The sequence below is a fragment of the Lynx rufus genome, unplaced genomic scaffold (genome assembly GCF_022079265.1).
Source record: "Lynx rufus isolate CCGP_SWC_20201006 ecotype Redwood Valley unplaced genomic scaffold, mLynRuf1.p SCAF_4, whole genome shotgun sequence".
NCBI lineage: Eukaryota > Metazoa > Chordata > Mammalia > Carnivora > Felidae > Lynx > Lynx rufus.
Window position 1 is genome coordinate 114,491,645 of NW_025814856.1, and position 26,278 is coordinate 114,517,922.

The following is a 26,278-nucleotide window of genomic DNA, read 5'->3' on the forward strand; positions in this document are numbered from 1 at the left end:
GAAGGAACCATTTTAAGCGAACTACTTCCTCCAAGAGACCAGCCTCGTAGGCCTAAGGCTGAGAATTTTATTGAATTTCTATTTACACTTACCTACACAGAGAATGATCCTGGCTTTCCACCTACCATGATGACATCAACTTCTTAAACTAATTATATTAAGACTAAAATTAAAGTGATTTAAAGAAAAATATTAAGTATATCAGAGTATAGATGATTCACAGCTTAAGTTAGGAAGGTGGTATAAGAATGACTATAATTTTGGAACTGTCTCATCTAGGTAAACCTTCTATTAGACAAAATGCTGGTGCCTGAGAACAGATTAATTTAGATCACCTGCCCCAGGTCTTATGGCTCAGCCATGGATGAGAAGCTTTTGGTCCATGATAGAAAGCAGGCCTTGATAACTATTGAAGGGTAGCAGAATGTGCCATTCCAAAATACTGCTACTTTGGCATATTATTTTGAGCTGTATGCAGTTGAAAAACAGCAAATACAGAGAGATGCTCCCTCCAATCCCCTTATCTGCCTAAAGACATAGCCCCTAAAAGGAACTCAATTTTCATAACCTCCCTCTGCCCCCCCCCCCCCTCCGCCAGGGAGTTTCATCAACCAGGGAAGACTGACTTACAGGAGAGGAGACTACCAGTCTATACCATACCCAGAAAACTTTCACAAACTATCATACCTTCCATCTATTTGGCTACAGGCCAATCTGTGTTTCCTAAAAATTATTTACCCTCCCCCTAAGAGGCCTACATCCCCCTTCCCCATTACGATATTTAACTCTGAATTTTAAGCTATTTTGGGGAGTTGTTCATTTTTTCTTGGGTATCTCCCATGCATACATGAGGTATACATGTTAATAAAATTCTGGAATTCCTTGCTGTTGTCAATTATTACAGAAGTCTCTTCTAAGAAATCAGAGGGTAGAGGAAAAATTATCTTTCCTCCTCTACAGTATGTTTCATGAATACCAGGATTACCACTATCTATAGGGTACAGAATATTTACAATACTTTGTAGATCCATACTGAAAAGATAAGCATTCTTGTTTATTTTTTTAAGTATTTATTTATTTATTTTGAGAGAACGCACAGGAGAGGGGCAAGAGAGAGGGAGAGAGGGAATGCCAAGCAGGTTGTGTGCCCTGTCGGCACAGAGCCCAATGCAGGGTTCGATCTCAGGAACTGTTGAGGTCATGACCTGAGCTGAAATCAAGAGTCAGACACTTAACCAACTGAGCCACCCAGGCACCCTTGCTTATATATTTTTAAATTATAGTCTTTCAGCTAATTTTTTAAAATTTATTTTGAGAGAGAAAAAAAGCATGAGTGGGGGAGGGGCAGAGAGCGAGACTGAGAAAGAGAATCCCAAGCAGGCTACACTCAGTCATGGGGGGGCCTGAAGCAGGACCGGAACCCCAACCCTGAGATCATGACCTGAGCCAAGTATGGACACTTACTGAGCCACCCAGGTGCCCCTAAGCATTCTTTTTAAAATCTGTGGTTCAGAGTCAGTGACACTGTCCCTCTGAAGCAGGTTTTGTAAGAAAACTGCCAAGGAATGTCCCAATTCATAAGACTGCAAAATGTCTTCCTTCATTTATCATAATGAATTGGAGAAAAAAAAATGACTCGAGGATAGAGTTTATCTGTAAATGCAAGAAGCACTTTTGAGTTTCTGTATTGTACATGGTGGGGTCGAAAGCAGGTTATTTAAGGATCTTAGTCTCATTTTTTTAAGAAGGGGTAGACAATACTATGTAATTCTTTATTTGAAGTGCTTTGTCTTTCTGCACTGCTGGCTTTGTCATCAGCCAATGTTGCAATTATTTTAACAAGCAAAGGAAATGCCAGTCAAGTGTAGCACCTGGGACCTCCTCGCCCTTGCAACATACTAGGCTTCAAGGAGGAGACAACAACGCTCAAAGCTGTGTGAGCCCAGGTTAAATGGGAATGGGTGACTGTGAGCTTGGGTGTGTAAGAGCACCTTGTCCCCAGGGCCAATGTTTACATTAGCGATTCACTTCCACCTTTGGTACACTTAATCGGCCGCCTATTATATTCCACGGCATCATCCTGACTTCAGGACTTTGAAGGGCAGCTTTGAAGACTGCTCAAGTGCATTTGACATTAAAATGCTTTGTGCAGCCAGATGTGAATTCCACCTGCCCAGAAGCTTATGCTGAACTGTGACTAGGGCTGACCCAAACGGAGCTGGGTTTTTCTTCGCCTCCAGAATCTTGTGAGACCAGTAAGAGTGAGAAGTCCGCCAACCACAAGGGCTACTTGGCAAAACACGATGCAACCTTAGAAGGCGGGTCATTGCTCTGTTCCAGAAGCCAGTTAGAGACAACAAATAAAATGGAAGATGCTTCTCTGTGGTATAGCAGGCCTCGTATTTGAAGCGGAAGGCCTGAAAGAGGGAGGTAAGCAAAGAAAGGAAAGGCGAAGGCACGGCTCCTAGAAACCGGGTTCATTCAAACCCGGAGGACAGCAAACCCCGCCTCCCCACGCCGCCGCCCGCTCAATCGCCAAGCGCTCCGGGTGTGAGCTCTCCCTGCGGGGAGCGGCTTGGAGCCGAGGAGGCGGTGGCAGAGGTGGTTTGGGCAGCCCCGCGCGGCGGATAGGCCCAGGCAAACAACACCCATTCCCCCTCCCCCTCGCTTAGTTCAACTCCCACTCGGCCCCGGCCACGCCCTGCCGCCACCGCCCCCTCGGGCAGCTTTCCGCTCCGCAGCCAGGCCTCGGTCGGGGGCGGGAGGGTAGGCGGTGCCTCGGAGGGGCCGCCGCGGCCTCCGGAAACTACAAGGGCCGATAGGCTTTGCGGCAGCGAACCGCCCCCTTTCTCCCACCACTCAGCGCGCGTCACTAGGGCCTCAGCCAATGGGGACCGAGCCAGGGAAAAAGGGCGCCCGGGTCCGGATGCGCCTCAGGAAAGCCATGCTCCCTGCGCAGGGGCAGCGGGCAGTTCACCCGGCGCGCCAAGCCGTTGGTGGTCCGCACGTCCCCTCATCCGACCCATTCGCTTCCCTTGAGCGACAGCCCTACTTTTTCCTTTAGTGGCAATTCCGAGGGATGCTGGAGCAGGTTTTTGAGGGGAGGGCGCTGGGAAATGAGTAGGGGGCGGGATATCCTGAGACAACAAGTTTGGCTGTATGGAGGGCCTACCGGCAGCGAGCCTGAGCTAGAACGCCGAGAGAAGGAGTACCGGAGAAGCCAAAGGAGGAAAAGAAGAGCGGCTGAAAGGATAACCCCGAGAAAGGGGGTGGAGAGGAGGCGGCCCCAGCGCCCCGGCCCCCGGCAGGTCGGCGGCCAATCCGCTGGGGGAAGGGGTGGAGAGTCGGCGGCTCCGGCGGAGAGAGGCCGAGGGGGGTGGGGAGTCGGCCGGGCTCGCACCGCCCTGGCCCCGCCCCCAGCCCTCGCCGCCGCCCGCGCCGCGCGCCGCCGCTGTCAATCAAGGGCGAGTCAGCCGGGCTCGGGCGGAGAGAGGAGCTGCTACGCCACAGCCCAGCGGCGGCCATTCGCGGAAAAAGAGGCAGAGCCTGTGCCAGCTACAGCCTCCTCCGAGCCACCGCGGGCGGGCGGGACCGGCCTCTCCTCCCGCCTCGCCCCCACCCCCACCCACCTCTATCCCTGTGTCTCCGTCTGAGGGTTTGTCCTGTTAATGCGGGATGAGCGGTACGTATTCTCCACCCCCCTCGGTCTCCTTCACCGCCTCCCTCCCTCCCTCCCTCCCCAGACCCTGCTCGGTTCTCCCCCCTCCCCCGGGGCCGCTGAGATGCTTTAAGGGGAGGAGGAGAGGAAGGGAGGGTATCAGGGGGAGGGAAGGAGGGTTGTGTTTTGTCTTAATGTCTGAGAGAGAACAACCTTCTGGGTGTTGCTCTGGAGCGGATGGGTCGGGTTTCAAACCACGTTTTGTGATATCCCCCTCCTCCCTTCCCTCCTTCTCCCCCACCCCCTGCCGGTGTGCGTGGATCGCGGGTTTATGGAGATTAATGTTCGGGGGGAGGGGAAGAGGAGGAGAGGGGGAAGACGAATAATAATAATCCTAATAACCTGTTGTCGTGGGGGGGGGTTTGTTGCAGATCAGAAGAAGGAGGAGGAGGAGGAGGCGGCGGCGGCAGCAGCAGCAGCGGCGATGGCTACAGAAGGAGGGAAAACCTCTGAGCCAGAGAATAACAATAAAAAACCCAAAACCTCAGGCTCCCAGGTAAAAGCAAACATAAAAAAATTCATCACCAAACGTAAGGGGAGAGAGGGAGTTATGTCCTTTAATTGCCCAGAACTGAAGAACAGAATACAAATGTTCATCCACTCAAAGCATCTTTCTGAGAGTGAGGAAGTTAAATTGTAAATTCATAAAGATTTCACATGTTTAAGGGATAACGTTGTTTAAAATTACATCAGGAACTCAGACCAGTAGAAAACGGTGTGTATTTTCCCAAGGGCATTTTGAGTTTATGAGAATATACTTTACAAAAGTTTCTTAGAAATTTCCTTTTATTTGAACTTTATATTACAGTATCTGTTTCCTTTTCTCCTCTATCTTCTTGCTCTTGTTACTATTTCTTTTTGATTTCTGTCATTGCCTAAGTAAGTTCTGAAATGTAGAGCTGTCAAAATAAATAAATAAATAAATAAACAAACAAACAAACAAACCCCTTCCATCTACTGGCCTCCACTAAATCCGCCCACTTTTTTTTCCCCCTCTCCTTTATCATCTCATTTTTGGGTAGGACTCTCAGCCCTCTCCTCTGGCTTTACTGGCAGCTACTTGCAGCAAAATAGGGACTCCTGGTGAAAATCAAGCAACTGGACAACAACAAATTATTATAGATCCAAGCCAAGGATTGGTGCAACTTCAAAATCAACCACAACAGCTAGAACTGGTAACAACACAACTTGCTGGAAACACTTGGCAACTTGTTGCCTCCACTCCTCCTGCTTCAAAAGAAAATAACGTTTCTCAACCAACTTCTAGTTCATCTAGTTCTTCCAGCAGTAATAACGGGAGTGCATCTCCTACAAAAACGAAATCAGGTAATTCTTCCGCCCCTGGTCAATTTCAAGTCATACAAGTACAAAATCCGAGTGGTAGTGTCCAGTACCAAGTGATTCCACAACTTCAGACAGTGGAAGGCCAGCAGATTCAAATCAATCCAGCTAGTAGTTCATCTCTACAGGATTTGCAGGGTCAAATCCAGCTCATTTCTGCAGGTAATAATCAAGCTATACTCACAGCTGCTAACAGGACAGCTTCTGGGAATATTCTTGCTCAAAACCTGGCAAATCAGACCGTTCCAGTCCAAATTAGACCTGGTGTTTCAATACCACTGCAATTACAGACCCTTCCTGGTACTCAGGCTCAAGTTGTAACAACCCTACCAATTAACATTGGAGGAGTGACTTTAGCTTTGCCAGTGATAAACAACGTGACTGCTGGAGGAGGGACTGGACAGGTTGGCCAGCCTGCTACTACTACTGATAGTGGGACTTCCAACGGGAGTCAGTTAGTTTCCACACCCACCACTACCACCGCTTCTGCCAGTACTATGCCGGAATCTCCCTCCTCCTCCACTACCTGCACAACCACTGCTTCGACGTCTCTGACAAGCAGTGACACGTTAGTGAGCTCAGCAGACACGGGCCAGTATGCAAGCACATCAGCCAGTAGTTCTGAACGCACTATTGAAGAATCTCAAACACCTGCTGCTACTGAGTCTGAAGCGCAGAGCTCCAGTCAGCTTCAGTCTAATGGAATACAGAACACACAGGATCAATCAAATTCTCTTCAGCAGGTGCAGATTGTAGGCCAGCCTATCTTACAGCAGATCCAGATCCAACAGCCTCAGCAACAGATTATTCAGGCTATTCCGCCGCAGTCATTTCAACTTCAGTCAGGGCAGACAATTCAGACCATCCAGCAGCAGCCTTTGCAGAATGTTCAACTTCAAGCAGTAAATCCGACTCAGGTGCTTATCAGGGCTCCAACTTTAACACCTTCAGGGCAAATCAGTTGGCAAACTGTACAGGTTCAGAATATTCAGAGTCTTTCAAATTTGCAAGTTCAGAATGCTGGGTTATCCCAACAATTAACCATCACCCCAGTGTCTTCAAGTGGTGGCACAACCCTTGCTCAAATTGCTCCTGTGGCTGTTGCTGGTGCCCCAATAACTTTGAATACTGCCCAGCTTGCATCAGTGCCTAACCTTCAGACAGTGAGTGTTGCCAACCTGGGTGCTGCAGGTGTTCAAGTTCAAGGAGTTCCGGTTACAATCACTAGTGTTGCAGGTAAGTTACTACAATCTTTTCTCTGTAAGATCCTTTCATACAGTTTTTAATAAGTTACTGCTTTTCTTTGCTAACTTAGATTTGAAGACCTCTGACATAAACATAATCACAGGGAATCTAAAATGACAGGAATGTTAACTTCCGTAACTAGTCATCGTGTGACCCATTCACGTCTGTACGTTTTAATGTTAGGTTGTAGAAGTTATATTTGTTAGACAGTTTTATCAACTTATTTTTCCATGGAGCAAAACTTCCTGATTAGAATCAAAATTGTCTTCTGTAATTTAGAGATATTTGAATACACTTGAACTCTTCAGAAAGAACTCTAATAAAAAAGATGTTAAAGATGTTTGTATCTTTAAAAGAAAGTAGGTTGAAAGTTGAATTAATACGTGGTTGTGAATCTGTTGAAGTTTTAATTCTGCTTTGTAATAAGTCTAACTTTTTCTTCAATTGGAAGTTATTTCTCATTCAGCATCTTGTTGCTCATGCTTTTGCGTTTTTTTACAGTGTTGTTTTAAACTAGGTTTTGATGCAGTTTAGAGATACAGTTTTAAGTTGCAAATTGATTAATTTTTTATGTCTACTTTTCTGTTAAAACCAGCATTTTCTCAGGATTTTGTATTAGTAGTTATTCGCATATAAAATTGTATATAAATCTTATGATTCTGTTATTTTTAGGCATTTTTTAGTGTGAAGTTGTTGAAAAGCAATTAAGAATGAAAAGAGTAAAATGTCACTAACTTGAATTAATTGTAGTAAGGTCGTTTTAAAAACCAATTATAAAGCAATTGTTTGTTATGTATGTAAAGAGATTTCTGAAGTATTTGCGAAACCAGACTTACTAAGTATTTTAAATTTTCTTGACGTCTTATTTTACCTAATACTTTTTGTTTTCTAGTAATTAAACACTTTTTACTGATTCTGATTAGGTGCAAACCTACTTGTGGTTTTCATGCCTTTGATAGTGTCAGGTCTCTAGTTAAATATTTTTATGTTGATAATATGAATGAGCACATCACTTTTTACTGACCTTTCTGGAAATAAGTTTCAGAAAAATTATGCTAAACTGTTTGTTTTACAGTTAATACCTAAAGTAGTTGTACATATTTATGATTGGAAATTGCCAAATAGAGCTCTCTTGTCAGGAAGAATAGAGATTACATGTTATATTTAGATGCCTATAACCTCTAAACCAGATCTTTCCAGTAGAATTTTCTGTGATGAACAAGTGTTGTACATCCTATCCAGTGTGTTAGCCACTAGCCATATGCGGCTCTTGAGCATTTAAAATGTGGCTAGAGCAACTGAAGAACTGAATTTTTAATTCATTTAATTTTAATTTAAATAGCCACGTGATTAGTGGCTTTTGTATTGACAGGACAGTAACCTAATCAAAGAGTATTTTGAGTGTGGTACTTTTCCCCCTAAAACTATTGCAGGACAATTATATAAGTGTTTCTCTGTATTACAGTCCATAGATTGTTTTCTTCCTGTTCTTTTCCTAAACGTTGACAGTATCTTAAGTATTTGAGAAAAATACCTGTTTTTGGTGGATTGTTTGACAGTTTGCATTATCAAAGCAAAAGTTAGTTCACTTAAATTTTGATTTGCTTATTAAGCATTAGTTGTGAATTATGCTTAAGAGAATTGAGTAATTTATAAGTTAGGTCAGGAATAGTCAATTCTTATGTACTCTCATTGGTATCAGTTACAGCCTCTTGTCTATTATGAGGGTGAGTCATTGATACTAAGAGTATGATCTTCTGACCACCTAACTCAGATTTATTTGAATGTTGTATTATTATGAATGCAGCATCCACTTTCTGGAACTATAACTTTTGGGGGTGTGGTCAAGGAATTTGCCTATCAGATAAACTTTCCAGGTCATTCTAAATTCTCGTTGAAATTTGAGAACCAAGGAAGGATCTAATCATTACTAGTGAACCATAAAGCAAAATATGGAAGCAGATGGGTGTTGGACCTAGTTTATGTATGCCTCAAAGAATGGATTTTAATGACAAAAAGAATTTACAGTTTTTATTTCACAAGCATGTATTGACTAGCCACATGCTGAGTACTCCCAATAGGTATGTTTAGTCTTCCATTTTCTGGGTTTTTTGGTTTTTTTTTTTTAAGAGTTTACATGATTTGAATGTCGCTTAAGTGTATAAGGAAATTTAAACTTTATGTAGTTGGATTTTTTTCTCTTGAAACCAAAGATTTTAAATTTTGTTGATGTTGAAGAGTTTATGTTCAAATAGATATGCTCAATCATTTTAAGAAGATAACCATGTTACAAAGATCAGAAATGTACCAATTTTTGCAAGTCAATGCAGTTCATCTGAGACTCGTTCATAGATTTTTACTTTATTTTTTTGCTATAGTAGGTGCTTGACAAATGTTTGCTGAATTAAGGCATAGAAGGTGATGGAGAAGATAGCAGTTTGGAATTGGGAGCAAGGCCTGGAGTGGTTTTAATGAAGCTGGTGAAATGGCTTTATTTTCATTAATGTGTTTTGGCTTTGAGTTTTTAAGACATCAACAGTAGACACCAGGTGCTTTACTCTCTCTAGAAGAGGGAGAATGAGCAAAAAGTACGTACATATCCCTTTTATAAATGAGTCCTGTAAGTTCTGATCTTTTACTTTGTGTCCCCATTTACTTTTTGTTACTTTTTGACTGTTTTATATATCTATTTCCTTCCCCCAAATAGTATTGATTTTGTTTAATTTGTGGGGAAAATTTTTGCTCTAAATATTCATGACAGCTTTTACGAGGCTTGAAAAAAATTCTTAAAAAAAATTTTTTTTAATGTTTTATTTATTTTTGAGAGAGAGAGAGGGAGAGAGAGCAGGGGAGGGGCAGAGAGAGATGGAGACACAGAGCCCGTCGCAGGGCTTGAACTCATAAACTGCAACATAATGACCTGAGCTGAAGCTGGATGCTTGACTGACTGAGCCACACAGGTGTCCCTTGAAAAAATTCTTAATAGTCGGCTTTGACAAAATGCAATGACTCAGTCAATACCCAGGGGCTAAAAGTTATCTGCCATCCATCCTCGTGTCACTCTTGGAGATACGGGAAGGTTCTGGATGATACGGATAGGAAAAAAAATTGGATAAGGTAGATCAAATGAAACCAGTTCTTGAGGCTAGGGAGCTTCATACTTGATTTTATGAAAAGAGAATGTTAGTGACAACTTAGGGGGAATCTCTTGCCATGGTATTGAATTCGACATAATGTGTTTCTGTGGTTTGGTCTCCTCTCAGAATCTTGACTTTCCAGGCTGAGTATCTAGCATTTAATTAGTTGGAATTATAGTAGGAACTAAGTACATGTTGCCCTTACATACTTATATACTTTGTTTCCTTGTTGGATTATGAGTTTGACTTTGAAGGAAAAGCAGAAATCCCTTTTAAAGAGCACAGGTAACGAATCATTTTTCTGGTTTAAGAACATCCTTTAACTAAGTGAGGAAAGTAAGATTTTTGTTCTGAAAGGACTACCAGTTTGCACAGTGTGCTCAGGTAGTCAAAGAGCCCTAGGTAAAATGAACATTAGGAGTTACACCTTCTTAAACAATTTAGAACATGTAGGGACCATTGATATCTAAATCTGTAATTAACTTGCATTGGCTAGTGACTTTCTTTGGTTTTGGCCTTAATTGGCCAAAGAACCTGTGTTTGCTTGATGGATGGATATTTCTTTGTCAATGTTAGTGGTAATTAACATTTTAAGGCTAATTCTTACACAAAGGAAGTTCAAACTTGAAGATAAGATGTTGCTGGCCCTTTAAGAACTTGACTCTCCAACCTTCCTTTACCTTTTTGGATTTAGAAACCTGGGGATCATCAATGGGAAGGCCAGTTCTTCATAATTAGGGAAAAGGGGGTCAAAGAAAAGAATTGATATATATATATTTAATTTGGAAACTTAATCTAGTACAATCAACTTTTTTTTAATGTTTATTTATTTATTTTGAGAGAGAGAGAATGTAGGGACAGGGGGAGTTGGCAGAGAGAAAGAGAGAGAGAGAGGAGAGAGAATCCTAAGCAGGCTCAGCACTTGTCAGGGCAGAGCCCAAAGTGGGGCTCCATCCCACAACCCTGAGATCGTGACCTGAGCCAAAATTAAGAGTCAGATGTTTAAGCCACTGAGTCACTTAGGTACCCACACCATACTTTTTTATAGAGCTGCTAAAAGTAGAAATTGACTTGAAGTTTAATACTAATATTTCTTTTGTTATTCTATTAATTTGGATTGTCTTAGTAGGCATCTTAATGTATACAAGTGTTATACTTGTATACGGATTTATAAACATATATACATATTTGTGTGTAGAGCTATACGTATGCCTGCTGTGTTTGGTTGTTAATTTTTGGGGTTTTGTTTTGTTTTGTTTTGTTTTTTTTTTTTTAGAAAGTCAGGTTTGCTTTTCTAATTTTATTTCTCTAAAATCTTCTAGTACTGTTTGTTACATGTAGAATTCATTATGAAGAACTTACATCTTGTACCCTGTACAAGTGATTTCGATTCTGAATTACCAAGTTGATTTTACCCATTAGATAACATATAGCATGACCTTTAAGATTTGTCGATGATGACATAACAACATCATTGCCAGTTTTTAAGTTCTTCATGGAAGATGAAAAGGTATCCAGTGTAGAGCTGCATTAATTTTTAAAAGGGCATCTTTTAGGGGATTTCAGAATAGAGGGGGGTGCAAGGGAAGATAGAGTTTTAATTATCTTTTTTTTTTTTAAATTTTTGTAACGTTTATTTATTTTTGAGAGAGAGAGACAGAGAGACAGAGCATGATGGAAGAGGGGCAGAAAGAGAAGGAGACACAGAATCCGAAGCAGGCTGCAGGCTCCGAGCTGTCAGCACAGAGCCTGATGCGGGGCTCCAACTCACAGACCACGAGATCATGACCTGAGCCAAAGTCAGATGCCCAACTGACTGAGCCACCCAGGCACCCCAATTATCTCCTTTTTGAATCTGAATCAGGAAACATATAATAAGTAATACTTAAGGAATATTGGAGTAGGCATAAAAGCAAGTTGAAGAGAAGGAAAAGGAGACTTGATTAAGAAAGAAGATGGGGGAAAGTGCTATACATAGATCTCATAGAAATAACATAGATTTACAAGATGGTAGAATTTTAGTTTGAAAGGATCTTTGATGTTATTGCTTACCAGTTGTAGCCATTGGATATCACTGCTAAAGTCTATTTATAAAGGGATTTTGTATTTTTCTGTTACAAGTGAAAGCAGAAATAGGCTTTCAGAAGTTTCACAGTCCTACATTAAGTATTTGGGGATGACATAGTAAGAATTGACAATGAAAGGGGGAACCTGGCCTGATACCAAACCATACTTTTATGTGGGCTTTTCTGTACTCTCTTGATTTAGTTACGATTGGATGTTCATAATGCCTGTCAGTTTGCTACCTAATGAATGAGCAGATTGTGGCAAAGGGAAACCTGTTGAACCACAAATTGCTTATGTATGTGTGTGGTGAGATAAAGGCTTAATGAAACCATAATTAAGGTAACTTAAAGATAATTGAGCATCTCTCCCCTACCCTCACTCCTTAGTGGTATTTTAGAAATGAAGAAACTGAAGCCCAGAAAAGTTGAATGACTTTCTTGTACTTTTGGGCAAAGTGAGCACTAGAATCTTGACTGCTGCTCTAGTTGTCTTTCTGCTCTATTGCTGGCTTTGTTATTCACATCTTTTGCTAGTGAGTAAATATAGTTGAAGTTTAGGGACCAGAGATGGAGAGTATCTAGCTTGACTTTGTGTTCTCCCGGATAGATTTTGTCTGTTGTCACTGGATATTCAGCTTTAATATACTGAATAGAGTGTTGGTAAAAAGCACAATTCTGTAGGTCGCCTTGTTAATGAGCTTAATGTTGGAATTTTAGTCGCATTGTTTTGTACTTTCTTGAAAGAGCAAATTCAGAACTAAAGAGATTGGTAAACTCTATATGTAGGTTAAGCAAATCCTCAGGCTGTCAAGCTACTGTATCGATTTAAAAACAAATTTTTTTTTAGTATATTTATTTTGAGAGAGAGAGGGAGAGCACAAGCAGGGGAGGGGCAGAGAGAAGGAGAGACAGAATCCCAAGCAGACTCCACACCATCAGCACAGAGCCCAATGCTGGGGACTCATACTCATGAACCCAAGATCATGACCTGAGCTGAGCTAAGAGTCGGATGCTTAACCGACTGAGCCACCCAGGTGCCTCCATTTTTTTTGTTTGTTTGTTTCGTTTTTTTTTTTTAAATGAGACTTGTGGAGGAATAAAACAAACATTTATTGTTTACCTTAGAGCTTGTTAGGTGCTAGGTTAGGTATTTTATATTATTTCATTAAAATCCTCAATATCTTTGTAAGCTGGTCTGATTGTGCCCATTTTACAGATAGCCTCATGAGTTTTAATTTCTTTAAGAAAATTTGCCATCCAGGGTGCCTGGGTGGCTCAGTAGGTTAAGTGTCCAACTTTGCTTTAGGTCATGATCTTCTTTTCCTGGGTTCCGGCCTGCGTCAGGCTCTGTGCTGACAGTTCAGAGCCTGGAGCCTGCTTCAGATTCTGTCTCTCTCTCTGCCCCTCCCGCACTGGCACTTTGTCTCTCTCTCTCTCTCTCTCTCTGTCTCACTCTCACTCTCACTCTGTCTCCCACAAACAAATAAACATTAAAAAAATTAAAAAAAAAAAAACAAAAAGAAAAAATTTGCCCTAGTGGTAGAGCCATGATTTAAAATCATCTATTGATTCCGAGTCTTTTGTTTAGGAGACATAAGATAAAAGGATGAGTTCAGAGGTAAAGGCTATTTTTTATCCTTTTGTGTTTGTAGGTAAACTTAAGACCTGTAAAGGGTAAGTGGTTTTGAAAATTGAAATGCTGACTCTGCAGTTAAAGTTTCTTCTAGCTCTAACATTCTGTAGCACGGACAGATAATTATGACTAAAAGTAGTAAAAGAAATGGTGAATAGAAACTAGTGTGGCTGTGTGGAGACCTTGTTGTTAAACTCAGATTTTAAAATAGTATACGTGGAAGGTAGAAGGAAGGACAAAGGATTCAGAATGAAAACAAAGAGGGGCACCTGGGTGGCTCAGTTGGTTAAGTGTCCAGCTTCAGCTCAGGTCATGATCTTGTGGTTCGTGGGTTCAAGCCCTGCGTCGGGCTCTGTGCTGACAGCTCAGAACCTGGAGCCTGTTTCAGATTCTGTGTCTCCCTCGCTTACACTCTGCCTCTCTCTCTCTCTCTCTTTCTCTTTCAAAATTATATAAATAAACATTAAAAAAAAAAGAATGAAAACAAAGAGCAGCTTGACATTTTAAGAATAATGTCGGGAAAGCAGAAACTCATAATAAAGTAGGCTTTTAAAATAATTTTAAACAACTTGTAAGGCTTCAGATCACAGCAAAAGACACATATTGCCTGAGCAAAATGATGTAATATGGAGAAAAGACAGCTGCTGGGCTGTGCTTCTGTCAACCAGCAAGAAAAATTCAGTTCCAACTAAAATAACTGGACCTGTATTCACTGAGATTATTTGTGCAAAGTTAGTGAGTAGATAAGGGACATTTATTTGCTTTTTGGAAGTTAGAATGATCCAGATAAATGCCATCCTAGGATCAGAAGGAACTTTCAAATTCAGTTTCAGGCCAGTACCAGTAACTTAAAAATTATGCACATGGAAAAATTGAGCATGAATAAGCACCTCACTGTTTGAAAACATCCTATAGTGCAAACAGATGAGTTTGATAACATCTTTAACAAAGGCCCTGAGTGAATTATCCAGTAGTTGGCTTCTGAGCATTTAAAAAAGAATTCAGGGATCATGGGGAACCCATATGGCTTCACTAAGAAACTAGGTTTATGTATTCTTTTGCTAAGGTTTTCAGATGAGTATAGAAAAGAAATAATGCTGCCACAATATATTTTGATTTCAGCATTGATAGTCATGATGTCTTTAAAGGCTCATTCATACCTGGTTTCTCAATTGTATGAGAAATGATTGTCTATTTCAGTAGATGTCCTTGGTATTATGGCATAGGTTTCTATCCTTGATACAATCCTGTTAAATATTTTTTTCAAATACTGTACTGAAGGATGGCCTATTTAATTAAAGATGAGGCAAAGCTGGGAGACTTTGCTAATAATTATGATGGGGATAGACTTGAGATTCGAACTGATCTTAATAGTCTGGAATGCTGGGTCAGAATTAGCAAGATAAATACAACAGATCCTCTGTTTAAAAGGGTAGGGGAAATTGTATACCTACAAGATGAAAAACCTAGGTTGACTGCAGGACATGTGAAGGTGATTTGGGATTTATTGGCTTGATATGAATCAAGAGTAGAGTAAAGCTCCTCCTTTACTTTGTGTTTGTCAGACCATTTCTGCAATATTGTGTGCTTTGCTAGTTGTGGCACATTTTAAATGGACACTGACAAACTGGCAAGCGTATCAGAAGGGATTCCTGGAATGCAGAGTGCGGAAAACATTTCACACTAGCAATCATTGAAGAGTGGGGGGTTTTATTGTTAAAACAAGAGGAAGTGTGACTGCTGTCTTTCGATATAGGAAAAGTTTTGTTTTTGTTGTTTTTTAATCTGTTTTGTTTGACCCTTGGAAATCAATAGAAGAATATGTCTATATACACAAATGGACTAGTGCTGTAAAGTAATGGAATGGTTTGTTTCATGAAGTAGTGACCTTCTTGTATTAAAGGCTGGATGTCCATCTATCAGAGACACTGCAGAATGTAGAAGAATTTCTTGTATGGGAAGTTTGATTAGGTAAACTGCAAGTCTTCTAAAATTGAAGATTCTATGAATATTTGATTATGTGGTCCTATTCTGGGTACTTCCATCCAGCATATGGTGAGAATTCTCTGGAAGTCTTAGTTAAACTTACATGACTGACCAAGTATTTAAGGATTTTAGAGGGTGGGGGTTGAGGGTCACATTTATCATTTTTCTTATTACAGAGGGAGTATAATTAAGGTGAATTCTCTTAAGCAATAAATGTAATATTTTACTTCATAAATAGATTTCTGTTCATTGTTAGACTTAGTGCACTCTAAGATGTTTTTCTGTTATTTGCACTTTTATTTGGTGACTGCAAAGCATTAGTATTTTAAACATGTACTTTGTCATCCAACATTGAATTTGTAGTTAGGATATTTCATCTCAGTAGCTCTTTAGCCATGTTTAGTCATGTTTCTGATACTGTCACTTTAGTACCAACAATGTGATTACTTTAGTGGAATTGGAGAGCATTTGGAAAATTAGGATCCTAATAAAGTTCAAACTCTGGATGCACTTACAACTTCGAATTTATTAATTTACCCAGTGGAGTGAACAGATCCAGTAGGTCTTTCTTTTTGGCTCAGAATATCTAGCACATAGGTGTTTAAAAAAAAAAAAAGATTCAGGGGTACTTGGGTGGCTCAGTCGATTAAAACGTCCGACTTCGGTTCAGGTCATGATCTCGTGGTCTGTGAGTTTGAGCCCGATGTGGGGCTCTGTGCTGACAGCTCGGAGCCTGGAGCCTGCTTCGGATTCTGCGTCTCCCTCTCTCTCTGCCCCTCCCCCCGCTCATGCTCTGTCTCTCTCGCTCTCAAAAATAAATAAACATAAGAAAAATTTTTTAAAAATTATGCAGAAAATACTAAATCCATCAGGCAAGATCACTGTGCGTTGAAATATTTTCACGTCAAGATAAAATCACAGTTTTCCACAACCCATTGCTAAAATAAAGAGGATAAAGACTTCAAAAAAATTATTTGAGACTTGAGACTCTTTTAAATAGAGAAAGTGTTACTTGAGATATATGAAGGTTCTCTTTTCCTTAGGTACAATAATAAAGTTAGGAGTAGCGATTATCTGTTTCATGAGTGGTGTGGTGTAAGTGGTAGTTTTATTGCTGCAGACATCAGTACTGAGAGGCTTCCTAGAGCACAGGTATTTTGTGTTCCAGGTGCTATTCAGGTGTGGCCCAAAGAGGAGACACAGGAGAGGCACAGGAAAAAAAGTTTATTATGCTCACATGTCCTAGAGAGACTGTCACTGTACACTGAGAGGGGATCACACGGGAGGGGAGACCAAGGGAGCTGGCTCAGCCAAGCAGGTGGGGAGCAGAGAGAGCGAGGACCCATGGGCAGATGCTTTTCTTGGGTGGTCAGGATGGAGTACATAAGAAAAGGCATGTAAATGTTACTAGGTCCCAGTCAGGGGAAGGTAGGAAGGGAAACTCAAGGCAGGGGCCACCCCCTTATCATACTGGGGGTGCCTGGGCAGGGTGCTCACAGCCTGCTTGAGGAGATGTGCAGGCAGCAGGAAAACATTTTAAAATTTATAATACAACAGGACCAAGAATTAGAACTCTCACATTTTTGCTTGGGTGCTGCTCCCCATTAGCTTTTCCATCCTGGACAAACATGTTATAATTGGAGTTTTGTTCCTTTTCTCATTTGTAAAATGGTCATATTAATTCCTTTGCTTTTTACCTCGTAGAGTTGCAAAGATAAGATGACATAATAGGTACAAAAAAGCTTAACTATTATGAAGAAAACTATACCGTTGACCCTTAAACAGCATCTGGCTTAGAAGTGCTGACCCTACACAGTGGAAAATTTGCATATAACTTTTGACTCCCCCACAGCTTAACTACTAATAACCTACTGTTGAGTGGAAGACTTAGTTACAACATAAACAGAGTCACTTAACACATATTTTTTATGTTGTATGTATGATATACTGTATTCTTAAGCCAGAGAAAATGTTATTAAGAAAATCATAAGGAGGAGAAAATACATTTATAGTACTGAATTTATTGAAAACATCTGCGTGTAAGTGGACTCGTGCAGTTTAAATCCATGTTGTTCAAGGGTCAACTATATATGAAAGTTGGAAGCTGCTAAAGTCTCTATTCTCATCCACTTGAATGTGAAGTAGTAAAGTGGGAGAATGAGTAGTTTTTGATACGGATATTAGCTGGAGTTAAATATCAGATGCAGATAAGAAAGTTGTATAAAAGGAATATCAGAAACCTTTGCAGTGCAACTAAGGATGGAGAGAGGTGTATCTATAGGTGGAAAAAAAAAGCAGTATGTTAATTTTATGAGATCTAAGTGCTGCATGCTCAGTCTGTGTTAGACTCCGAAAGTATTCACCTGTCTTAAAAGGATGCTCATGTTGGGGAGGTGAGGCTTACATTCATGAAACAATTACAGGGCATTTACAGTTGCATATGAGAGTTTATCCTTCAATACTAGGTTTTGAGATCTGGAAAACAAGTTTTGAGAGCTCAGAGACAAGTGAAATCAGTGGATTGGAGTAAACGAGGAAGGCTTTCAGTGTTGAAGATAGGTCTTGAACCAGGCCTCGGAGACTGGTTTGGAAAGTGGACGTTTGAGACTGACGATAGAGAAGTGAAGACAGAGGTGTCTTGAGCCAAGCGGCTGAACTTGAAAAGCATAAAGCGCTCACATGGAGGCGTGTGGCTAACACAGCGAGTGGCATTCCCTCGTCTGTGCTCCATCCGTCTGTGCTCCATCGGAGCCAGCCGTCTCACTGAGAGGCTCAAGGTATGCCACGTGAGCGGCCTGCCACCTCTGCTTCAGAGAAGTTGTGTGTTTGTTGGACTGTTTCCTAACATTTAGTTGAAGAAGGGACTCTGCCAAAATAATACTAAAAGTTAGTTTCAAACACGTGAATCTTCTGGGTGAAAGCGATTGAATGGAAAGATTTAGGAAGCAAATGATACTATTAAAGTGTTTCTCTCTAGGTGAAAGTGTGGAAAAGTTTGGAGCCCAGGAGAAAGTACGTCGTTGGAGTAATTTAGTCATGAATTCACAGTGGCCTTTAGAGGGACTGTGGCAGTGAAGTTGCTTAATACAAAACACAGGTTGTCAAACTTCCCTTTAGTACAGAGAATGTTGACCTGAAAGACGTGGTAACAGGTTAGCTAAAAACATCAGATTTGCTGGTTCTTTTTCTCTGTTCTGTATCAAGTATCGTAATAGGCATTGAGAAACTGAGGATGAAGTGAGACATGTTTGATGCTCTCAGAATATATGATCTCTTGCAGGGACATACTGTATTTTATTTCTTTGCTGCCAAAAGATACTTTTTTTTTTTTTTTTAACATTTCAACGTCTTCAAAATTGAAATGTACCTTACAGTCAAAGGCATGTTATAATTAGTGGAATCTTTTTTTCCTTACAATCCCTGCATCTTAGAGACAATAGAATGTGATGAATATATAGTTAATTTAATTACAACATGGCATTTGGTTAATAAAGGCTATGAGTGAGGTTGTAGAGGCCCACAGGAAAGAAACACTAGTTCTGCTTTCTTCTAGGGTTCTGGAAATGTTTTTGTGGAGAGGGTTATAACTGAGCTGGGAATGGATTACTAAAATTTTGCCAGGTCAGGTTGAGGAGGGCCATTGTAGGTTATGTTGGATTTTACATGCAGTTTGGAAATTGATTTGAGGAGTTTTCTACAAATGTTGCAAACTTCAGACTGGGATCAAGAAATATTAACATACATTAAAGTTGAATTGTAAACTTCCTGTGGGCAGAAGCTGTGTCTCATATGCTATATGGTATTTTTCTGCTTACGTATTGATGGATATCGTTTGGTACATTAAAATCCTGATACTAAACTAGAGGGAAGGAGAACTTTGATTTCATAGGAGAATGAGATCAATAGGTCCTTGGAATAGATTCAAGATGCATACTTAAAAAAGGAACGAGAGAGTTAGGATCATAAAAGGAAAAGTGGTTAGTAAAATGAAACAAAAGGAACTCACATCTGATTGTTTCCTGTGTTTTGGTAGACAAATTGCAGGTGAGAATCTTAGCAATGAGGGCAGTTTTGAGGAGAATCCAAAAGTACTTACAGTTTACAGGTTGTTTCTGTCCCCCTGAATTTATTATGTTCCTCTGAATTAATAATACGGCCAGAGAGAGTTTAGTACAGTTCTGTAAATAATGAGTCAAGTCACCATAGCTTTTTGTTCACAGAAGCGGAGCTGCTTTTGCACAGGAGTATAGGAACCAGATAGTGATCTGTGCTGTGGTAAGTGGGTACCTATGCCTGGCGTGGGAGTGGGAGAGGGGGCGGAAAATCCTTGTTTCGTTGTAGTTGAGGATGTCTAGGCCAACGAGTTCAGGAAGAAGAGGGAAGAAGAAAAGGGTAGATGCAGATGATGACAAATACTAATTGAATTTATATAGGAGAAATAATTCTACTTAAAGTGGTTTTTAAATCTTCTGCATTTTCCCTTGTATTTAAATCTACATATGAACCAATTGGAGACGTTAACATTCGACAGATTATTTGTCATAAATACTACAAATTATGATAATGTGCTTGTTGAAGCAGTAATATGATTTTATCCTAGTTGTGATTTAATTAATGAAGTTTTATAAAGTTAAATCTCATTGAATTTTTATTTCTAGAATTTCTGTCATCTTTTGTTCTCATTGGCAGGATGTCAGTACCTATATTGATTTTAATGGTAGGGCAGATAAATGGTTCTGGTAACCTCTTGATAGGCTTTCATCCATTTCATGGCTTCTCTGCTGGGAGCCTACGTTCCTAAATTCAGCAATCAGGTACTCAGCATCTTTATTGTGAGGCTTGATGTGTTCCTTGTAAAATAAGTTGGGACTGACTTCCCTCTTCCGTAGTGTTCTAATGGGGAACGAAATTAATTTAGTGTTCTTTTATGAATGAATTAAGTAAAAGGGTTCTTAACTCCTATGCTTGTTTTATATTTCGGGTCACATTTACTGCATATTTATAGTGTGCCAGATATTGTATCCTACACTTGATGTATTGACTCATTTACTCTTCAGAACACCCTATAAAGTTAGGCATTCTGGTCAGGTGCAAAACCTAACGCCTAGAGTGGTACAAACTTGTCCAAGGTCACAAAATCCAGACACAGTTTGTCTGTAGGACCTTGCACTTTGTCCATTACCACTTAAATTGTCTCTCACTGTATATGCTCTATGTGCTACAGTGTGTGTTTCCTGTGATCATTTGTGGAATTCGTTCATTGTTTTTTTTGTATCACACACTGCTTAAATATTATATATATATTAACCCTTTTAATTTTTGCAATTCTTTGAAGAAGGTAATGATGGTGACCTCGGTTGATAAAATGGGAAACCAAGGCCATCAGAAGTTAATATCTTGGCCGAGGTCATACAGCCAATATGTTAGACAGCTAGTAAGTGAAAGTACTTTTTATAAGGCTGCTCTGGGTGAATAGGACTATTCACCTACCTTTACAGCTAAGTAACTATTGTAAGTAATTTGTTGTAATTATTGTAGTGTATTCAGTAAGGCATTGATTTCTGTATAGCTGAGCAGTCTACTCTTCATCTTCCTTTCAAGAGACAGGGCATAAATGCCATAAAGAGGATTAGAATAAAAAAAGATTGTGTTACTTTGTGTATCCTATGTTGATTGGGAATTTGAGGCCAGCAAAGACATTTCCTTCATTAAATATATGTGTACCATAAATCAATTTTGAGTGAATTTTTAAAGACAGAGTCTAAGAATATAAGCCATAGAGGAGTCTTATATTTCATTTTCATTAATATTTATAATATAGTAATATTAATATTTAATATATTGGTAATATTAATATGTAACAATATAAATATATCATGCATTATTAAATATAATCAGTATATGGTAATTAATATTTATACTAATTTAATGTTATTTATATTATGCTGATACAAAAACTAATAAAAATATCAGGTATGTAAAAAAGTGTATGCTTTATGAAGTCTATATTTCATGAGTTGCTTTTTTTTTTTCTAATTTTTTTTAATGTTTATTTTTGAGACAGAGAGAGACAGAGCTGAATGGGGGAGGGTCAGAGAGAGAGGGAGACACAGAATCTGAAACAGGCTCCAGGCTCTGAGCTGTCAGCACAGAGCCTGACATGGGGCTCGAACTCACAGACTATGAGATCATGACCTGAGCTGAAGTCAGATGCTTAACCAACTGAGCCACCCAGGCGCCCCTCATGAGTTGCTTCTTGATCAGCATGTGACATGTCAATAGACAGGAATTTACTTCCTGAAGGAAATACTAAGAAATGACTTTAAGAAAACCCCAAAACAATAAGAATTATATGTATAGAATTTATGTTAATTAGATAATTCTCTTGTCATTTTCGTGTATTAGTTCATTTGACAGGGATGGTGCTTTAACTTTATTATTGTTGTCTAGTGGATAAATAATAAGAAATATTCAAATATCTGCCATTGTATACCAGACATTGTTCTAGATAGTGGGGAACCAAAATAGACACGTTCTGTAATCATGGGTCCTATACTTTATTATAGGTGAGTTCTTTTTTATCTCAGTCTTAGATTATTCCTATTTTTTTTAAGTTTATTTATTTCTTTTGAGAGAGAGTGCATGCATGCCCTTGCACATGAAGGGCAGAGAGGGAGAGAGAGAATCCCAAGAGCATAGCCTGACAAGGGGCTCGTTCTCAAATCAAGAGTTGGATGCTTAATTGACTGAGCCACCCAGGTGCCCCAGATTATTGCTATTTTTAATAGATGAGGAAAGGAAAGGTTAAATAATTTGCCCAGCGTTACAGAATTAATACATGGGTATGTTGGGAAAAGAACTCAGATTCCATCTGGCTTCAAAATTCTTACTCCTTGGCACTGGGATTCATTCATTCAGTCATTCATTTTACAGAGCGAGAGAGCATGAGCAGGGGCAGAGAGAGAGAGAGAATTTTCAAGTCTGCTCCATGCTCAGCATAAAGCCTGACATGGGGCTTGATTCCATGACCCTGGGAACATGATCTGAGCTGAATTCAAGAAGTCAAGACACTTAACTGACTGAGCCACCCAGGCACCCTGGGTAAATTACTTTCTGTGAAAAGTTTTTAAAAGGGTTTTTTTTTTTTTCCCCATTTTTAAAGTAACCAATTATCAAAGAAAATTAAAGACCAATTTACATTTTACAAGAGATTGATAGACCAGAGTAAATTTATAGTATACGAGAATGGGGTAAGTTTATAGTCTCTATATTTTGAAAGGATGTGATTGAGTTCATTTTGTCTATAAGTTTGTGTGTGTATGCATTTACATATATATATTTAATCATTATAAACATCGAGAAAAAACTTGAGATTATATTCTCTGTTTGCGGACCTATTCGTCACCTTCCTTGTTCTTTCATCATTATCCTTCAAGTCTACCAACTCATTTTGGGGTAATTCGGAAAAAAATAACATACTTCCTCCCACTCTCCCACCCTTATCCCAAGTCACAAAGAAAACTTGATTGTTGAAATCATAGTGTTCACAGCTTTCAGTGTGCTTTTGAAAAGATTCTTTGGTGGCTATCTGAACAGGTAGTGATAACTATGTATAATTTTCAAACTGGAAGGCAAACATGTTTTATTCCATAAGCAGTTTGATGAGCAGAGGTAACCATGATATATTTAACAAAAGAGCTCTGTTGCTGGGTAGCAGGTTAACTCTGCCACTAAATAGTTGTGTCACCTTTGGGATTGGCGGTCTTGGTATTTTCCTTTTGTTACAATAAAATGTTTGTGAATGTATTTTGTAAAGTGAAATATTTGAGATCTTTTTTAGTGTTTAAAATTGTATAATTTTAAGCACAAGTTTGTGGAAACCAAATTGAACTTAAATTTTATTTCAGTGAGCCAAGAGGAAAACTCAGGGAAAATACCATTTACCAGTGTTTCTAGTTTTTAAGTCAAGTTTATTACTTTGGGGAGTAAAACTGAATGAGATATGTCAGTATCTCCACATATGTAAGGTTTTGTTTTTGTTTTGGCAAATTTTCGAGGCCACATCTAATACTGAGTCTAACGCTCTTGTCCTTTGAAGGTCAGTCATCTATCTAAGTTTGAGTTATTAGTAAGGATTTACAGAATTTTTAGAAAATGATTCGCCACCATCCTTTTAAACTAAGCACATGCCTAGCCTTTAGCAACAGCAAAAATGAGGGCCAGGCCCCTAAACCCTTGAGCATTCAGATTGCCATCTGGGAGCTCATTTGACTACTCAAAATGCCCTTGCCAGTGGGTATAGACATGGAAGATGCCTGGTCAAAGACCAGCTGCCCTTTAAGCCAGGGAGTATGCTTGCTTAGGTCTGAGCTTCTCTAGCTAACAAGCAGCAGAGATTAGCCCTGTGAGAATTCATGTTGCAGCTACAGTGACTGTGTTCACGGAGAGCTCTTTAATCCATTACCTCCTAACCTTCCCAAAAGCTAGGTTCTGATCTTCAGACCAACAATTTCACCACAGTCCTTGTTGCCTTCTTGCTCTCCAACTTAACAGTAATCATCCCAACCTACCTATTTTATTACCTTACTACCTCATGACTTAGATGCCTGCATCAGGGACAATAAAGTAAAATCTAGAAATATAGAAGAGTTAGGTGGATCTTTGAATATCTTGGCTTCAAAGGAGAAAACTTGTTACTGCTTATTCTAGAAGGTGAAGCATATGACAGCTGATTTGTAGACCAAAGATGTCTCATGAGAGCAGTAGGATCTTCATCTGCTGGAACTTTAGAATTTTAAGCTTGAAAGTATTATAGCAGGGAGAACGCCATTTTCAGCATCACAACTACCGGCACATGGAGTTTAATAAGAGGTTCCAGTTGTTACCTTGGGAAGAAAGTACTACTTGAAATGCTGGATTGTACTAATGTCAAGATGCTTTTGTAGAATGTCATCTGTGATGATTTTTTTTAAATTAAGTAATGATAAAATGGATTTTTCTTAAACAGAAGTTTCAAAAACGATTTTTAAAAAATGTTTATTTATCTGTGAGAGAGATAGAGCTTGAGTGGGGGAGGGGCAGACAGAGAGGGAGACAAGAATCCAAAGCAGGCTTCAGGCTCTGAGTTGTCAGCACAGAGCCTGACGTGGGGCTCGAACTCACGAACCATGAGATCATGACCTGAGCTGAATTCAGATGCTTAACTGACTGAGCCACCCAGGCGCCCCTCAAAAACAATTTTAAGTATAATATTTTCTTGGATTCTACTTGGTAAATAAATTTAAATTTATGGAAGCACTTTTAAAAGTATATGTTTAGTTACCCCTGATTGCTGAGAAATAAAAGCTATTTTGGAAATGATGTCTTAGGTTATGTGAGGTCTAGCACTCTACTCTTATACAAAAGTTCAAAAGAAAAACACAGAATTGTGCCCTCAAATACTATTACAAGTACCCCAGTAAGGAATTTATGTTTCACTAGTTATTAAGAATCCTGCATGCTTCTCAGTATGCTAGCCCAGTTGTTACAGTAAAGGCCAGTGAGCAGTTAATCCTCAGTGGTTAGGAATCCGTAACTATATTTTTCTACACAATAATACTATAGCTTTAACTTAAAATGAAGGAGACGTTGTGGTGTGGGTGAAAGTAGTGGTGGACAAGAATCAAGACCTGGCTTCAGTCCCATGGTCTGCCAGTTACTGTCTGTGATACAGTGATGCCTTTCAGCTTTCTTGAGCGATTAGTAAACACCTGTAAAATGAATATTAAACTGCCTACTGCACAGTTTTTCTGAGGATTAATGTGTGAGGAGTGATGTGTGAAAATGTTTTATAAATACCAAAGTATTAAATAGATGTAAACTATTATTAATCATAAATTTATCCTTTCTCTTCTAAATTAACAGGTGTGTGTATTTAGCATTTTGCAGTCTCATTTTCTACCACATGGTCATTTTTGTATCTGAAGTGTATAGTGCAATGCTGATATATGCTGAGTGTTCAATAAATACCCAGCAGAAATGAGACTTCTCTGTTATTTAGCTTAATTGCATGTGTTAATTGTGGTTTTATTTTCTGTATTCTGATGCTTTGACATCTAGGGTCTTGCTGCCCCTGGAGGGCACTGCCCCTTCCAGGATTAATCATTTCCTAGAGATAGTAAACAACTCCCCCCTTGTGTATGCTTTTCAAATACAAACCAACCAATCTGGACCCCACTCCCCAATCTATCCTTGATAGGCCCTCACACTTCAGGCCACCATCTGCCTGTCCTACCCACCCCAGGGCCAGGTACCAGACAACCAGGGACAGCCTCTATACCTCCTGAGCCCTCTGAAATTATTCAAGCTAGCCAATTCTAAACCTCTTTCCCTTGTCTTGCCTTTTCCTTCCTGTGGAAACCATAGTTTACTGTGGCTCTTGTCTTTCATTCTAATCCCTCCGTCTGCCTTCTGACTAACCCTGGTACTTTCCTATTTAGCCCCCTGTGGCATGGCTTGCCCCTTCCTCTTGGGAACTGTGAAAATAAACTGTCTTTCCAAGCCGGTCTTCTCATCTGTTAGCCTTATTATACTCACATTTTCTACTGATACATTATATTTAAAACAGTGAGCTGCTGATTTATTTTATAATGCTTATGGCAAAGAATCTTATTAAGAAATAGTATTAAATATTGTTAAATTTGAAGTTTTCTTAAGAAGTAATATGAATATTCAGAATGATACTGAGATACGTATGTGTGTAGGTAATTAAATGTGTGCATGCATATGTATGTATATGTATACACAAATATGTATGTATGTATATACACCTTTTTAAAACTTCATGGAAAGATGACAAATTCTGATTTCCAAGCTACCTTTACACACTGTCTTTGGTTCAGCTCTTTTTGTTTGTAAATGAGAAGATTAAGGCCCAAAGTGGATATATAGTTTACCCAAATCATACCTATAGTTGTTGGCAAACCCAGGGTAACCTAGGTCTGACTCTTTCAGGCTTAAATAGATGTGTGAGTGTTACAAGTTTTTTTATTAGGAAGAAAATTATAGGCAAATTTTTTTCCTTTTCTCAAGGGAATAAGATCTTAATTTTGTTTTCTCCTGTCCCAAGTGGCAGTGGTTTGGTTGCTTAGTAATTGTTCCTATTTATATATTT

The 26,278-nt window shown here is 39.6% G+C and overlaps 1 protein-coding gene across 1 annotated transcript in view; it reads left to right on the forward strand.

Moving 5' to 3' along the window:
* Nucleotides 1-3,488: 3,488 nt before the first annotated feature.
* SP4 (Sp4 transcription factor) overlaps nucleotides 3,489-26,278 on the forward strand; it is a 77,563-nt gene continuing 54,773 nt past the window's right edge. Inside the window, exons 1-3 of the mRNA XM_047095031.1 lie at nucleotides 3,489-3,682; nucleotides 4,090-4,214; nucleotides 4,741-6,295. Coding sequence (XP_046950987.1) covers nucleotides 3,676-3,682; nucleotides 4,090-4,214; nucleotides 4,741-6,295 — 1,687 coding nt within the window. The 5' untranslated portion in view covers nucleotides 3,489-3,675. The remainder of the gene's footprint in view (nucleotides 3,683-4,089; nucleotides 4,215-4,740; nucleotides 6,296-26,278) is intronic.